The 17,856-nt window shown below is 41.7% G+C and overlaps 1 protein-coding gene across 1 annotated transcript in view; it reads right to left on the minus strand.

The window, feature by feature from the left end:
- Positions 1–15,798, minus strand: part of GALNT2 (polypeptide N-acetylgalactosaminyltransferase 2) — a 100,263-nt gene extending 84,465 nt beyond the window's left edge. The window contains exon 1 of the mRNA XM_057407024.1: positions 15,584–15,798. Coding sequence (XP_057263007.1) covers positions 15,584–15,703 — 120 coding nt within the window. The 5' untranslated portion in view covers positions 15,704–15,798. The remainder of the gene's footprint in view (positions 1–15,583) is intronic.
- Positions 15,799–17,856: the final 2,058 nt, after the last annotated feature.

The raw sequence follows: 17,856 nt of genomic DNA on the forward strand, positions 1-17,856 counted from the left end.
AAATGAATATTGTTGCACAATATACAGCCTCTCTCAGTCAACAGCCCAAGCTTACCACTGAAGTACAGTTTGAAAAAATCACATGGTAAAACAGCAAACAAGTTAAAAGTTATAGGAAAAAAATGAGTTCACAGTTTCACCTCCCCTTCATAATTGCAGATCTCCTCTCAAAACACCTTCTGATCAATTTTGACATAAGCTGAAGTTGTGCAACATTAAGATAGGCATTGACATTTCCAGCACCAGTACCACTTAACTAGCAGGAGCAATGGCCCAAAAAGAAAGCAAGCCTGAAAAATCACATCAACACCAGCTGGTTTGTACCGCAGAGAAGCACTGACTGCAGTGGGAGCCATGGGTGCCCCATGCTTGCCAGAACTAACCCACTACTTGCCAAAAGTTACTGTGAATTCCCAAACAGCCATCAATGGAAAAAAAGGCGAGTTCATCTTATCTTTCAGACATGTATTCTAGCTCTAAAGATAACCTAAACCCAGTATTTCAATAGTTGGAGTCACTGTAATGGTTACAGAGTTAACTGACCCTTCTAGAAGATTTTCAGTACCTTAGTTTTGCCACAGTTTGAGCTGTAACTTCACTCACGGGTTCTCCCACCCAGCTGAATCTTTCCACGGTTTGTGGCTATGTAAAAGTCAGGTTTTTACAGACTATTGTAGAACTCGTTTTGAAATGTACCCACCGAAAGTGGGTACAACCCAAATCACCCCGCATCCTAGGATGGAGGACCACAACTGTGTTCATCTTTCTTAGTTTTGTACACTCCTACACCGCATATTTCTCTTTACACACACCGTACTTTATAGCTGCCAAAAAAGACACTGTGGTACAATGACAGATGTGGATTATGTTTGTAGAAGCCTCCTTCTCTGCTAATGCAAATCTGAAGGCAACTGACAGAGTCTACAAACAAAACAAAACAAAGCCAATTGTCTTCATTAAAATCCAAACATGACTGAAAAAGAAATAAATCAGTTGTGTTGTCAAGAAGCAACCAAATGGTCAAGTACAGTGATGGAACAGCCCAAACAACAAAGCAAACATGAAGAGAACAGCTTTCCATGCATATTTGCTCTTAATGTGAAATAACTGGCTTTGTCTACAAGTAAACTTGGTAAACAGGTGTATTGAACAGCCCAGTCTAAAACTGCATGGTTATTCCTAGCAGAGACTATTGTTTTGTAAGCCTTAAAGCAAAGTGAATTTAACAGGATAACTAAACTTAGACATTGTTGCCATTAGTACAAATAAACACCAACCAAAAAACACATCTGCAGCACGGTACTGTTCCCAGATTTCCTTCAGTTCCACTGCATTTGACTTTCATGCAGAGACCAAGCAATATAGGCAGCATTTTATACTAATGTTTAGTAAAACACATGTTTGTTCTTTTAGGGCTTGTGATTATTTTCCAAGATAAAGTGAAGTAAACAGCTACATTTCCATAGCATAACTTCCTTTGCTTTTTCACCTACAGCTTATCTTCACCCCATTACTTTCTTTTCTTATACAAGATGCTTTGTTGGCAACTGATGAAAATTACATACAACATATACTATGCCTTTTATGATCAAGTAGCACCCTATATCATTACATTTCCTTTTCCTGTGCCAGTGTGTACCAGATACTATGCAAATTATTAGATTCTTGTAGACCAACTTCCACAGAAACACTGCTGTTGAACACTGGGCATCAGATACAGAAGTAGTCAGTTGCTAGTTCAAGCTAGTTTCAGAAATGGAAGGTTTGAGCTCCTTTTTTTCATATTCTGCCAGCATGCAATTATTTAATGCTTAGATCTAGGATCATAAAAGTTTCAGTTAATGGAAAATAATCAAGTGACAATCTAACTTTCTTTATAAGTGCCTGGTTAGGTAGCAGATTTCCCAAAATGTATTCACCATACGTTCTGTGGTCCATGGCAGGAATACTGTCATGTCAGTATCAGTAGCTTTTCATAGTCGCAGGGAAAAAGAGAACATGCAATTTATTTACACAGTACTTTTTTTCAACTAAGATATAAAGAGCACAGCTGCTAGAGATTCAAATACAAACTCGAGAGCACAGCACAGGAACTGGACAAATAGAATACTGCTTCTGCTGCACATCTTCAATCCTCAAAGGAGTAAGAGGGCAGTGCATGTTACAACTGACTACTATTATCAGAATGGACATAAGAACTAGAATTGCACTTCCAGAAAAAAAAAGGCAGACTCAAATTAACAGCTGAAAAACTGCATAGTGCTACCTGTGAGATAGATTATACTAGGATAAGTAAACATAAAAACTGTGATTATTAATACCATGTTAGGGACTAATTACTCCACTATAACATGCTAAAAGGCATTTTTACTAGACATGAGTCTAGCATTCTCTTCACTAAAGTATTTAGGGGATTAATCTTAAAGTTAATGTGGACAAATTAAGATGACACACTTGGGCATGCTAGCACTCAGAGGAACAGTAGAAATACAGCCCATACCGTAGTATCCACCTATTCAAACTATACAACTGGGACAACTCCCATCTCAACAGTAGTTCTATCAATGTTAGCATCATTGCAGTAACTGGGAAGCACTGATGCCTGCTGGCTGAGCTGGGAAAAAGCTTTGTTTTCCTGGCAAAAACCTAGAATTCAGAAAGGGAGTAAAAGAGAATCAACTGCTTGACCATTGAACTATGTGCAAAAATAGCATTCAGGCATGAAATAACTACTAACTTCCAAAACCAGAAGGGAAGCCAGCACTAGCACTTCCTATCGTTCCATTGCCATTTTCTTCATTATTTGTATAGTGGCAAAATGCCATTTGAATACAAGGGGGGATGGAAACTATAAAATTATTGTCTTAAACTGATAAGCCTGAAAAAGAAAACTAAACCATGTCACAAGAAAGCAAACATGCTGCTATCCCAGCTGCTACAGCCTACTGTCAGTAAGAACATGAGAACAGTCTAAATGAAAACATCGTGCAGTTGCCAGAAGAACAGTTACACTGACATGCTTCCAAAAAAACACTCCCATTGGAGACTTCTTTCTTCAGCTGACAAAAGAGCCAGCTAAACAAATTCAGAGCTAGAAAACTGATATCCGTAAGCGCTAGCTGATAAAATAAGCTAGGAAAAAAAAACATCTTTTAATTACTCTGAGAAGATGCTTATGTGAAAGTATGTTTTCCGGACTGACCCTTTAACACTTCCTCTCTGACACCTCCCTCCAGGAAAAGGAATGCAGTACTTTAACCTGCAGAAGACAAAAGCAGGCAAATGTCTTCAACTCACTTAGAACTGCGTCACTGCAAAGCTCACACTTCCAGGCAGAAAGAAGAAAGTCAGACTTGTTCAAATTTTGTATGAGAAACAGCAGCAAACAAAGTATCTCCATGTACAAAAAGGCCACTGTCTCCAGTTTGAAAGAAAACCAAACCCACACATGCTTTGCCAAAACCAGTTTTACATCTATCCTCACTTGTATAAAATAGAATCTCTACCTCAAAATACTGCTTTAACTAAGAAATACTGCTAAAAAATACCCAAACCAACCCCCCCCCCAAAAAAATAACCAACCAACAAACAAACAAACAAACAAAAAAAAAACAAAACGAAAACCCACAAAAAAAATACCACCCAAAAAAAAACAGCATGTGTCATGATGTTCTGGCAAAATATCATGACAGTACAAGAGGAAAGTGATATAGTCATATAGCTAACATGAATTAGGAATAAACTCAAAATAAGATGGTATACAACACTTGAACTGAAAAGTTTTCATAATCAAAGCAAACTGCACACACTTATAGCTGTTTTGCATACATAAACAAGTGCTTAGAGTCAAAGAATTTCCATCATTTCAATCCTTTTATGGATCATTTAAATAGAAATTGCCATCTTAAACACAGTTTCTCCTTGAGTTCTGCTAGTCATGTCTTTTAAGAAAAAGAAGGTAACATCTTAGAAGACTAATATGTGCATAGACCCACTAACATCCAGCACCTTGCTTAGTCATCATTATGAACTGGCTTTCACCACAAATTGGGCACACTAAACCCAGTGTTTCCTAACATAGTCCTAGGAGTCTTTACAAGATTTTACCAAATCACTTCAACAGCACTACCCTACAACACACACCAAAGAGCAGCTTACAATTAAGAAGGAATCAGTTCAGGCATCGTAAAGTATTGAAAGAACGTAACATCGAAAGTTCTCCTGCATCCCAAGACTTCTCTAACAACATCCCTAAACTACCTTTATAATCATTACAGGATACATAACATTCAGTGAGTAGCAGAAAGTTTTTTTACATCACTTTTCTTGCATACTTATCCAGATCTGGCACTGGAAACTTTTCTCAGTAACTGGGACAACATCATCATGAGATGATAGCCACAATAACAGTTAATCTGAACAAATGCCATATTTCCAAACTGTTCCCTGCATCTGAACTGTACTTGCTTTTCGAAATATACATCAGAATATCACAATTTAAGCAAAACCGAATATATGTGAACTGGAGGATTTAGAAGTGGTCAGTATCAACCACACTAAGATTGGACACTAGCTGTGGTTCACTACACAGCTTGACTACCATATCAGATCCAGACCCACATTCTATTAAGCTTAGCACCATGAGGTCCCATTACACTTCAATGCTGAAGGCTGAAAAGCTTGAGTTATCTTTTCCCTATGATGTATAACTTGGGACATTATCATTTCTTGAAGTCCATTCAATTACTGATTTTTAATCCATAAAAGCCAATTATCTAATACAGCTTGTTGAGTTACACATAGACAATAAGGTTTGGGTTTGAGTGAAAGGCCATGCCAAGAGAAAGCCACATAGGCATTTCTACCATAAGAACACAGCTAACATTCACAGATACCTAAATCCTACTAGGGAGAAGCCCTTTTCCAAGTCCATGGTGTAGTAATAGCCTGTTAAGACCATTCAATCTTTTGCATGATAGAACGAGGACTATAAACAGTGCTGTAATGCAAACAACAGTCAAAAGTGTTCTGAACAGCTGGTGGTATCTTTTCACCAGACTTTCTAATACTGTTGGACAATGTTTACAACAGCCAAGTTTATCAAGAAAATCATTAACTATACATAGCCAACCTAACAAATTTACTAGTTGAAATCATCAAAAAATTTACTACATGCTTAAAAATAAACCCCACAAAAACCCCCAAACCACCACAGAGCTACTTTGGCACATCACCAAATAAAGACACAACCATGGCCCAATTTAAAACATCTGCAACCATTAAGGAATAATAATGAAAAACTTAAAACCAAAAAACAACACATTAAAAAAGTCACACTCCGAGACCATCCGTGTGTATAAAACCAGTTTTCACATAAGCTTCTGCCTCTCAGGATTGCAAGCACACACGCAAGAGAACATTAAATGATTGCAGACCAATTTTATCATCTTGATTTTCAAGCTACTGTTCCCAGGATACAAGAAGTATTTTTCCTAGAACACCACTATGATCTGCATTAGTTATCTCAGTAGGTAACTGAAATGGATTTTTAAGCAAATAGCTTTTGCTGTGTATGAAGCCAGGTATTGTAGGTCTAGGCCAGAGTGAACATCAGGATCAATCTCTTGCTTATTTTTGCTAAAGAATATTCAGAAAGTATTGGGAATAACTGAACAACTGCACCTTAACTTTCCATGCTTACTTGCACTTTGAATATGAAACCTAAGGATGCAAAGAAGTGCTGCTAGTTGCTAGGCCACTATCCACTACTTTTAGTTAAATAAAAAGGCATTTGGAGTCAGAAAGAAGCATTTCAACTATCAAGACCTGCAAGGACTTAAAATGTGCTTATTAACAGAAAGCACACAGTTTAACAAGTGGGGTGGAGGCACTTCTTTTAATAGACATCTACCAATCTAAGAGATATTAAGAATGGCTCTTAGAGGTGCACCAAGTAATAAAGCTCCAGCTCTCTCACAGGCTCCTATGGCACTTGCTACAACTACTGCTCACCAACTGCTCACCATCAGAAAAGCTAGATGTTCTGTCAGGAGAACAGAGAGAAGCATTTCCTTAATTAAAACTTGAAAAATATTCAGTAACATAGTATATATGGGTAATAACAATTCCACATGGTGGAACAGTCAGTTCACCATTTGTTGAGGATAAAGGACATAGAACATCTTCATGTCAGGGGCTGCTGGCAAAGGAGCACATTGCGCTGTGACACTACAAGTCAGAACTAAAGAACACCCCTTATTTGCTCCAAAGAGATAACACAGGAGCAAATGATCAAGGTTGCTGTTGATGGATGATCTATTACGGTAACCAGGAGGACTGGTGCATTCCCCTGTAGCAGATGATGTGCCACCACCCATAACAAGAGCTTACTACACTGTCTGGACAACATATGCAAACCTTATTTTGCAAAACTCTCCAGCAGATATATACTTCAATTCAATACACACACCCCCCCCCCCCCAGTGTGGCGGGTCCACCTACCACAGTAGTGGTTTTGTGATGGGGACATTTCCAAACGGTTGGACGATGACCTGTAAGTATTCAGGCTGGCTGTCGATTAGTCAGCAGCAGCTTGCTACCAAAATAAGAAAGAAGGAAATTCTCTTTTTCCTTACGAAGGTCTTAAGAAAGCCTAAGTGTACTTAAGTGAACAGAGCTTTCCATTTAATTTAAGGGAAGCAAGAAAGAAAAAGAACAGCCAAGCTATCTACAAACCTCAGTGTTTCATCTCACTAAAACATATATCCATATATACACCGATATATTTATCGACCATCCTTAAATCAACAAGCCAGCTAGAGTAAATTTATTTTAGCAACCAAAACTAATTCTGGCTGTGTTGATTATTTCCAGGGTGGCTAAATATTTGGAACTGTATACAAGGAGAAAACATTTTCTACTCATTAAGTCATAGGTCTTTGAGAATTTGTACACAATAGCATTAGTTCAGTGCCAATTCTTTGTACAATCTTTCCTTGTATAAAGTCTTTTTGTTTCAAACACATCCATTACTCAGTACAGCCTATTGCATTTTTCTACTGCTTGAACTCAGCAGAATCTCTAGTATTCTTTGCTTTCATTAAAAAAGCATCCAGGTTTTACAACAATTTTACAACTTCCATAAGAGAGCACAGTTATAAAGAAGACAAATCCAAATTATTGCATCTGATATGCACTACGTAGCAGTTTTGGGGAATATACAGAATGCTCTAAAAATTCAGACTTTCTGTTCTTTTATTATCTCATGCCTTTCCCATTTGAATTCCTTAAGTGAAGCTCAAAACTAACATCTGCTTGGATAGCCCCTTTACAGAGATGTGCTTTGACAGGTGGTGGAGCTATTCGGACTAACATATTTTAACTTGTTTTAGTGACAATAAAGGTACCCTGGGCAAGTAACAAAACCAGTGTACAAAAAAGGGACAGTGCAGAAAATAAACAGTTTAGATGTCAAGACAACCAGGGAAAAAAATAAAGCGTTGATAGATACCTGCAGAGGCTACACTGGAAGGCTATCATATGAACTAGTTGCTTTTTTCCCCCCTCAGGAGAAAAACAACTTTAACGCACAAGTTGATACAGACCAAGGAAAAAAAAAAAGCCTACCGTAAAGCCACAACAGAAGTTTGGAAGTTTAAAATATACTATAGTCCAACAGGAGATGCATCAGTTACACTTTAATAAAGAAAACAGATGCTGAGGGGTTTTTTCCACTGTCTCGATCATTAACAACTGCCACAGGACACAAATAGTCTAGGACTGCTTCATTCATGGTAAGATTACTTGGCAAATGAGCACTTAAAGAATGACAGATGAGAAAGCACTGGGTATGCACCAATAACATACAGGTTTCATAAAATAATTCATTCTCCAAATAAGGGGGGAGAGAGAAATCCAGCACACGCACAAAAAACAATGACATACTTAAGTATCTTCACTTCCACTTAGCAGGAGAGGTCTATCATACGAAGCTTTCTGTGGAAGAACCTTACAGACCCAGAGGGAACATGAAATGGTTCAGTATCTAGAGTTCTCTACTATTTTATGCTCTCTCTTTAAATTCCCAAACACATAAACCAAACATTTTAATGTGGACATACAACTTTCTTCAATCTTCCCTCCTCAAGCCATCCCTTATTCCTCTGAAAGCTTACATGAAAGGAAAGAGAAGATGAGAAATAATTTAAAAACAAAAAGCATGAAGAGCAAACCCAGGCTTTAAAATTTATATAACTAAAGATTCCACTGCTTTGCATTACATGATGGCAAAAAACAACCGCTTAGTGTTTCCTTCTGTAACACCCACGCTGATATTCGGTTTCCATACTATCCCGATATATCCGGGCAATGACATTCAGCCCTATATTCCTGCAAAAAAAAAATGCAAATGTCTCACTGCTTCCTGCAGATTCATTATTAGAATTTCAATGCACTGCAAACATATGGCACTGGCAATATATTAGCAATACACGGCTTTTCCACCGAGCCCTAATAAAAATTAGGGCTCGGTGGAAACAAGTTATCAATGGCCAGGGAGTTGAAAAACTGTTTGTACAATGCCTGGCTATCCCTTGATTTGTACCACTATAGCTAAACTGCTCTCAAGAGTAGTTTTATTGAGAAAAGATTTAAGTGGGCCAAATCAACTTAAACAAAAATACAAGTTTTGTTTATCATTTGCATTGACTTCCTCTGAGCAGCTTACATTCATCACCTGAGTTTCACAAGATCAACTGTGTCCTCATCCTTTCTTTTCAAACAGATTTAACTTAACCAAAACCACTGTATATTATATTATTTATAAGTTTCATGTAGTCACCAAAAAGGCAACCAAAAATATTTCCTAGGCTGTCTGCTGGAAATATTTTTGAACAGTTTCTAGTCCTGCAACAAGGGTTATTTTCTTGTGACACCCAGTACCAATATAAAAGTGTCTCTTCTATACTAAAGCAGAGTGTCATTGTGAGTTGCTTTCTAGAAGACAATACCACGTATCTCATCTGATCTACCACCATCTTAACAAAACAGTACCAGTTATACACAAGCACTTCAATAACACATAACATTGTAAACCAAAGAGAAAAGGTCCAAAGAGCCTAAAGTGGAAAAAATAATCAGGATTTCTAGGGAAAAAATGTGGAATTACCATGTAATTTTGAAAACAGATTAAAGTTCTCTAACATATGTTTAAATAGGGTTTGGGGGTGTCTAAAGACCAAGTGATGATAATTGCCTTTTCTTAAATTAGAAAAAAGGGTTATTACATCACTTTTCATGATGTATTTTTAGAAGGATCTAGAACACATGGAAAGAATGACTGGCATTTATTTGCAATATGTCTCAAAACACAAGACCAACAAGACAGAGCAAGTAAGGTACATGGCACACTTCATTAGTGCAGTACGTTTTCAAACTGTGTCTGTCTAATGACATCACTAAAGCTTATAAACTTTGTATACAGAGATCACAGTAAGCAGCAAACCACAGCAGCAACGGAATAACAGAGAAGTGCAGCAAGCTACTACAGTGCCCACATGAAAGGGAAGAAGTGGGTGAAAAGCTGGTTAATGACCATGTTTTGTATGAAACTACTGAAGAATTCATTCTTGTTTCCCCAACCCTTTCTGCCACATATCAGCCCTGCTCTACTTCTACGTTTATGAAACAAACTGGCTAACAGCAACCCAATAGCAACAGCATCTATATCAAAGCCAAATTCACCAGTTTCTAATCTGGCAGGTTGCAGGGGACAACACAACAGTCTTCTAGCTAAGAAGTGATTTCTCATTGCCCCCCCATATCAACAGGAAAAAAGCCCCACTGAAGCATTCCAAATAGCAGATTAAAAGAAAAGAGCTTGATACAACCACAGCCCTAAAGAGACTACCCAAAATTTGCCTTTGACTGTCTTGTCATTGCACTCAAAGTTAAATTTTATTAAGTAATCCACAAAAATAAGTGACTGAATTGCCAAGACACTTTGTCAAGTGACATATGTTATATTAAAAAAATATGACAAACACCAGAGACTCATATTTGCATCCTAGTGCGAGAAGGACAGCTTTATTATTGAAATGCATGGGCACCTCATTTCTTTTGCATTTATTGTAGAACTGTAGAAAAGAGAAACGCACATCAGCAGAGACTGTAACCTGTTGTAGAGGAACATCCTTCTCTATCTCCTTGCACCTTCTAGATGCCACAGAAAGGACACATGATAATCTGACTATTTTAGCCTTACTTTTTCACTTGTCTGAAGACTAAGATATTAGAAATCGCGTCCAATGTCACATCATATAAGGGCCTGAAGTTACGTTTTAAAATTATGTGGCAAGCTAACCTTAAGATTTAGCAGTTAAACCTGGCAATGCCTTCCTCAGATGAAAGGAAAAAAATCAGAATTGGAATGGTTGCTTTTAACCTCCTTCCAAAAAGAAGCTCTACTGCCTTACCGCACCCTTAGAGAAAGGGTCATACTCCGGCAAAAACAGGCTAATGCATGTGAAATTAAAAGACACTTCCTTTTTCCTCCTACTTAAACCTTCAGAAAGAAGGTTAGGAATACTAAATCTGTAGCATACATAGCACTCTTACTCTCCTATGTACGTCATTATGCATAATGGCAACAACAGCCTCATTTAACAGTAAATGAAATAGTTTAGGGGTTCCAAATAAAAAGGAGACAATAAATAGGAAAAGAAAGCTTTGCACATGCTGGAAGGAGTTATTCTAAAGTTTTATCCTTGTAGAACAAGAACTTGCAAAGTTCGCTTCTTTTTCCCAGAGTTTCCACAAAGTCATGGAGTCACTTCCAATTTGTCATGCACTAAAGGCAAAATATCACCTTTTACTTCTGATTTTATTTCATCTCAGCTAGCTCCATGGTACACCACTTATTAAAAGCCTGCTCCAAAATAACAAAAAAACCCAAACAAAACCACAATACGGAAAGGAAAAATAGCACTATGTACAGGGCAATAACCAGTTCTACAGGAGAAGCCTGCCTCCTTGTGGCTCAACCAACCGTTAATCAGATTTCTCCATTCCATTACACCCAGTAAATCTGGTGAGCCCAGAGTAACAAGCTTCTAGTTCAAAGTGATTTTGGATTTGGTGTTGTTGGGGTTTTCTGGGGGGGTTCTTTTTCTTTTTTTTGGGGGGGGGGGGGGGGGGGGGGGGGATAAGGGAGAGAGAGTTGATGAAAAAGAAATACGTTTCTAATTTTAAGAAGCACTGGCAAAAGTTACCCTTCTCTTGTTACTGAAAGATTGTTTTTAGCCTCCTCCTTTACATAGCAAAGGGTGGGAAGGGACAGAGGTCCAACATAAAAACAACTGACACTCTTTACATGGCAACAAAAGATTGCCAGCATTCTGGCACCTAAATCCAGGAGGCTCCAAACCTTGGCTCAGCTGTAGCTTAACCTAGCAGGCCCCTCTTGATGCCTTAGCTTTTAACAGTAAATGCCCTTGCTGCCTACAGGTGTCCTCTGGGGTATGCCTAGTAGGATTTCACTCTTGGCAGCAGTGAAGCATTGAGTGCTTCCGACAAGATGCAGACATTCCTCCGTCTTGCCTGAAGGGCTCAGTTACAAGGGGCTACTCTCTTAATGCCTAGAAGAGCAAGTTCTTTTGGAAACAGCTGGAGGTTTTGGCTGGCAGTGGTTTTTTGGGTTGAGTTTGTTGGGTTTGGGTTTTTTCCAATCCAGTCACTCTACTGTGCAAGAGCTTGGTGGTTAAAGAACTCAAAACCTGTGTGACGAAGAGTCAAATTCAAATCCACACTCTTCAGAGGGGATCACATCACAATGACTTTGGCTTGGGAGGGTATGAGTAACTTTCTACCCATTTTTCACCAGCTGCTCCACATTGTACAAGTCTGGAACACAGAGCATAAACCACTTTTGCTGTGGGTTAGGAACTTCAGTCACAAAAAGAAGGGAAGTTCCAGTCTCCATTCCAAAGTCTTTTTTAATATAAAACACATTAAGTGAACATAAAAGTAGCCCACATTTTCTTACATTCTCGCAACTGTAGGGCTTGCAAGTTTCTTTCTTACGTGTTACTGCCTCTCTTTTGCAAACTGTTTCTCTAACCTTTACACAAGTGAATCAGACTCACTCTTTCCAATCTATAACCCAGTGGCTAGAAAACGAATGAACTGAACATGGCTCTCCTGCGCTTACAATCATTTTAATTGGACATTCACTAAAGGTGAGAAGAAAGCAAAAAGAGACACTTTTTCCCCCTCCAAGAACATTTTGAATTAAAGGCTTCGACTCTACCCTTCTTTTCAAGAATTTATTTTTTTTTTTTAAAGACAAAAAAGAAAAAGGTTGCCACACCCAAAATTCCAGACATGGAAGACACCACTTCTTTCTACTACAGTTTTATGCCTAGGTCCTGAGTGAGAAACACTGCACCTTCCTAATGTTTTTGTTATTACTATTCACACATTTACCAATGAGACAGCTTCTACCTTGTGTGCTTTAAACACTTTCATGCCAGTTCAGCTCCTATCAGGCCAGAGCACTGCACGCAAGACTGTGGATTCCACTGCTGTCGCCAGGGGCCAAAAGTCTGGTCAAGGCTGTACCACACACTGCAGCATTCAAATAGCTCCATAGATCTCATTAGAAAGTTGTAAACAGAGAACCAAAACAAGTACAAGCTTACATGAACGCAGACACTATTCTAATAACAAAAGCAAGGGGAAAAAAATAATAATAATCACTCTTCTTTTACTCAGGTGCAATGCTGGCAAAGGGCAAACATCTTCAACTCCACTGAAGAGAAAGTGAATGGTGGTGCACATCATACAGCAGGACTGGCTGCCGTACTAAACACATCCAGGACATCTGGATAACAAACTAGCTCTGTGTATGGAAGAAGAATCACCCTCGTGGAAAAAACATTCTGTTTGTATAACTAGGTCTGTAATTAACAGGTAAATTGCTTACACAGTTGGAGAACTATCCCCTCCCAGCTTTTGTAATTTTATAGTCTGAACACTGCAGAAACTTCAATTTACTAAAGGTGATGTTCTTCTGTACAAACTCCATTCCCATTATACTGAAATAGTGGGCAAGTAATAAGGACTACATGAAGTCATACACACAAAGAAATTTACTACAGGAGGGTTTCTGTTCCTAAGTTTAAGACAGTTTGTGTTTTTGCTTTATACCAGGGTCTGACACTAAGTTAATAAGCCTTTTATTGAGATTCAAAAGCCATTACATTACACGCATCTTCCTCTACTTACATTTGTTAACCTACGCTGAGGCGCAGGATTAAATTTTACGCTTCACTGACAGAAAATAGAATCCTAAATCACCAATGCACGTATAATTGTTAATTTCCCCACTTGTTTCTTGTGGTCACAGTACCTACTTTCTTCCTTACCGCAGTTTAACTTTAAACTTTCACATTTTTAGTCCTAGCACTGTGCTTCATCAAATGTCTCATTTTCTTTAAATTATCTTTCCTAAACTCTCCCAATTACCCAGACCAGCAAGGTTTACTGAACTTCACACAGAATTTTAATAAATCATACTACTGAAGCACGTGTCAGTATATCTTAAAACCATAATAAAAACTCCTGCTAATATCAATAATAAAGAGCAGCAGGTTCCAGTAGATTAGGTACTAGCCTCATACCCAGAAAAACTGGTTTATTTTCTATTTTATTCTCACCTAGTCTTCTAGGTGACCTTGGGCAAATCACTATCCCCAACCTTGCAGTTTCTCCAGCAGTAAAAATGAATTGAGCAGAGTTGCAAATCTGTCTGGAAACTCCAAATGAAGCATAATATAAGAGTTAAAAATGTATTTCCGTATCTGCAGATATATTTGCCTTGATAGCTTTTCTTTATACCACTACACATCAGCAGCAGCCCAAGACTGCTTTTCCTTTCTAAATACACTCTGGTGGTTCTTCAAGAAAGGCTTTATAGGCTACTGCTTTACTTTCTATCTCATGCTTGATCTATTTCTGCTCCTGTATCTACTTTGAAGGACCAAGAGCTTGTATTTAGCAATACACACTTAACACTTACTTTAATATATAATGTCAAAAGCTGATGTTGAACACATTCCTAAACTACAGGGAAAAGATATAACAGGGCACATCAGAACAGAGAGCCAATTAGCAACGAGCAGCAACTCATTCTCCAGACCCCTGCTCATGTAAGTAATCACGCAAGTATTTGCTTTCACAACCTGCCACGGGAACCAGTCATCAGCAGAATTTTACTGGAGATACACGCACTGATGAACCAAACTGCAGCACAGCAACGTGAAGAGATTCCTCTCCTTATACACGGCTACATTTAAGAAAGGCTACTTTTCACTTAACAGGAGACTGCCATTTAATTAGCAAATAACACTGCTTAGCTGCGATGCACTTCACTCACTTGCCCTCTTCCCACTACCGGGTTTTCTGAAACAGATGCAATTCTGAGATGCTTTATCCCCTTTCCTGTTCCAAAATCTAAGGTCTAAACAATCTCTAAAAATCTCTTGTCTTTGGTAGGCGCTCTTTTCCATTTTTTTTTTTTTTTGGGGGGGGGGGGGGGGGGGGAGGGGGAGGGAAAGTCCACCAAAAGAAAAAAAAAGCACGCTTACTCATAATTAGTTAGTGGATAAAGTTGTCACTTGACACACCATGCCACGAAACCCTGGTTTAATTGACATAAACATGAACTACGAAGCACTTAACTCCCAGTTGCCTTCCTGATCAATGAATTACTACAACACACGGAGAAATTTACTTCATAAGTTGATGGACAGAATAAGGAAAGCTTAGTCCTGTGCTGTCAATAGACAACTTCTTGGAGGATAGCAACTGAGCCGTTAAAAAAAAAAAAAAAGGAAGAAACAGACCTTCCACATCACAGACACGAAACGTGACAAATCCAGCTATTCCCTGAAACATTGCAAAACAGATCCGAAAACGCTATCTTCTAGGCTTAGCGCTAAGGAGCAAGAAAACCACTGTGCATCCAAGAGGGAAGACAAACGGGGAAATGAATTTCCAGCTCGGACCCTCGCGTGTTCTCGAGGTGGGAACACGATCCCAAACGACTCCGGTGAGGCGGGGGAAGGGAAGAGAGGAAGAAAGGGGCAGAGACTATCTGCTGGGAGGGGAGCGGAGCCAAGCCGAAGCGGGCCCCCCATCCCCGGAGAGCAGCCCAGGTCCCCGCCCGCCCCATTCTCCCCTCCCACACCAACTTCCCCCGGCCCGGGACGTGGCCGGTCGCAGTTGGGTAGGGAGCGACGTGACGAGGCTGAAACCGGTCTGAAGTCCACAAAGAAGCCATCTGCCTCCGGGAAGCGGGCTGGGGAAGGGCGAGCGGGCTGGGGACAAGGAGAAGCCGGCGGGAGTTTCACCCCGCCTGAACGCCAGAGCCCCCCCACCAGCAGGGATGAGGGTCTACCCCGCCGCAGGAACGGGCAGCGCCGCTCCCCGCCCAGCCCGGCCCGAGCCGCCCCGCCGCTGGGGCACGGATCAAGCACACCTTCCCCGCCCGCCCCGCGCCGCGCCAGGCTCCGGGCTGGGCTCTCACCTTCCTGCCGCCGCCGCTGCCGCCAGCCAGTGCGGCGCTGCCGCCCGAGTACATGTAGTAGGCGATGCCCAGCACCCAGAGGAAGGCAAAGCAGAGCAGCAGCCGAGACCTGCGCCGCATCCTCCCTCCCTCCCGCGCCGCCGCCAGGCCACCAGGAAACGGCCAGCAGCAGCCTCCACTCCTGCCGCCGCTGCCGCCGCGCAGGGTCAGGGGGCAGAGGGCGAACGCCCGCCCCCCGACCAATCCCGAGCCCGCCCGGCCCCGCGGGGGGCGGGCCGGGGCTACCGGCGTCGCCATGGTTGCAGCACGCCGGGCCGCCGCCTCCTCGCTCACTGGCCGGGGGCTGCGCGCCCCTCGCGGCCGCACGGACCGGGCCCGGCGCTGCTGGACCCTCCGGGCCCTCTCCCCAGCGGTTGCCTGGGAGCCAACGGCCTGGCGGCAGCGCGGGTAACGCTCCCCCCCTCTGAAGCTGCGGGGCCGAACCTCTGTCCCTATCCCGGCTGTGCCTTTCCCGGGCCGGCCTGAAGTGGCCGGGCCGCGCTCGCAGCGGAGCGCCTGCAGAGCCGTGCGGTCTGGGCCCGGGCCGCCGCCTGCCTCCGGCCGAAAGCGGCAGGGGGCCAGTAACCGCGCTCCGTGAGTCTGGGTGCCGGCTCCCTGCGGAGCGGCGGCACGGGCAGCGCCGGCGGCGGGACCCCGGACTTGAGTGGTCCCGGCTCGCTGGTGGCTGCACACGCATCCAGTGCAGTGTCCGAGCACCGTCGTGCACCACTGATGTGTCGGTCGTTCCTCATTTGGGTTGTCCCGCTCCCACCCGTATGGCTGGTTATACAGAGTCTCCCAGTTCTCAGAAACTCCAGACTGGCCACCACAGGTCGTCTGTCTGTCTTTCCGTGGGAACAGCAGGGAACAGATAACATGCTCTATGAAGGTGCTGTCCTTGAAGTCACTTGAGGCAGGTCTTCATTAAACCTGTAAGGTGAGAAAGTCGTGTTGGATCATGTCCAGTGTCATCTGTGTGACAGGTATCTGCATATCATTTTATAAGCCTCTGCCTGATGTTATCTAAGAGATTCTTCCATGGGCTTAGGGGAGACATCAAGGTCCTGACAACCCCACCTTCTCGCTGAGGTGACACATCTGCTCGCTTTACACTCCTGGGGTCTCTGCCTGGATTTTCACAGGAGGTTGACCCTTATGGGGCTCCACTCTTAGAGACTGCTCTGCTGATACAGGGTCATTGCTTGTTAAAATTACCTTTCTTCCTGCTTACCTAGTTCCACCCTTAATCGCCTCAGGACAAATGCCACACTGCTGCTGGCTCTCACTGTGTTTCACTGACTGGGGTGTACACAGCTCATGCTACTCTTTTTCCACACCACTGAATTTCCTGTTGTTCAGAATTCGCTGCTATCTCATCCTACTGTGAGACATCGAGAAATGAGAACACAAAACTAAGAAGGGAAGAGACATTCCCTAACAACTAAAAAGCACCTCTATTTCAGAGTCATGGTATCCACTCAAAGCAGAATATTACTGTTTTGTAAAGTTTTTCTGTCATCTCACCATGTTTATCAATAAGCTGATTTACTGCAACCCATTCTGACTGTACCCTGCATTTCTGTTCTCCTTCTGTTTATATTGATGTGAGACCTCTGCCAGCCCAGAGCTACAGAGCCTCTATAAAAGTCTTCTCCCCAAGCCGTGCCAGGCTGTGTCAGGGTTCTGGCAGAAATTCTGTTTCAAGAACAGGAAAAGATCCAGCAGCCAAAAGAAATGGCAGTGAAAAGCTCACCTGCTCACCAGCACAGTCACTCCTCTGACAGTCTTGTCAAGAAGTTGATTCATGTCAGTGTTGGCACTGACTGGGCAGAAGCTGTCTGGCATGCAAAGGTTTCAGTGAATAACTGTTTACCTTCTCACCTGCCAGAGCCCTGATGGAGAGATAGGGTGGATGAAAAGACAAAGGAAGAAATCACAGATAAGTATTCAACCAGGGAATGTAAAATAAAGAGATCATAGAATCATTGAATGGTTTAGATTGGAAGGGACCTTAAAGTTCCAATCCCTCCCTACCCCAGGCAGGGACACCTCCCACTAGACCAGATTGCTCAAAGCCCTGTCCAGCCTGGCTTTGAGCACTACCAGGCATGGGGCAGCCACAGCTTCTCTGGGCAATCTGTACCAGTGTCTCACCACCCTCACAGTAAAATGTTTCTTCCTGATGTCTAATCTAAATCTATCCTCTTTCCATTTAAAGCCATTCCTGTCTGTCC

This window comes from Pezoporus wallicus, unplaced genomic scaffold, assembly GCF_028554395.1.
Source record: "Pezoporus wallicus isolate ANWC-B61680 ecotype Strahan unplaced genomic scaffold, APGP_CSIRO_Pwel_v1 scaffold_6362, whole genome shotgun sequence".
Taxonomy (NCBI): domain Eukaryota; kingdom Metazoa; phylum Chordata; class Aves; order Psittaciformes; family Psittacidae; genus Pezoporus; species Pezoporus wallicus.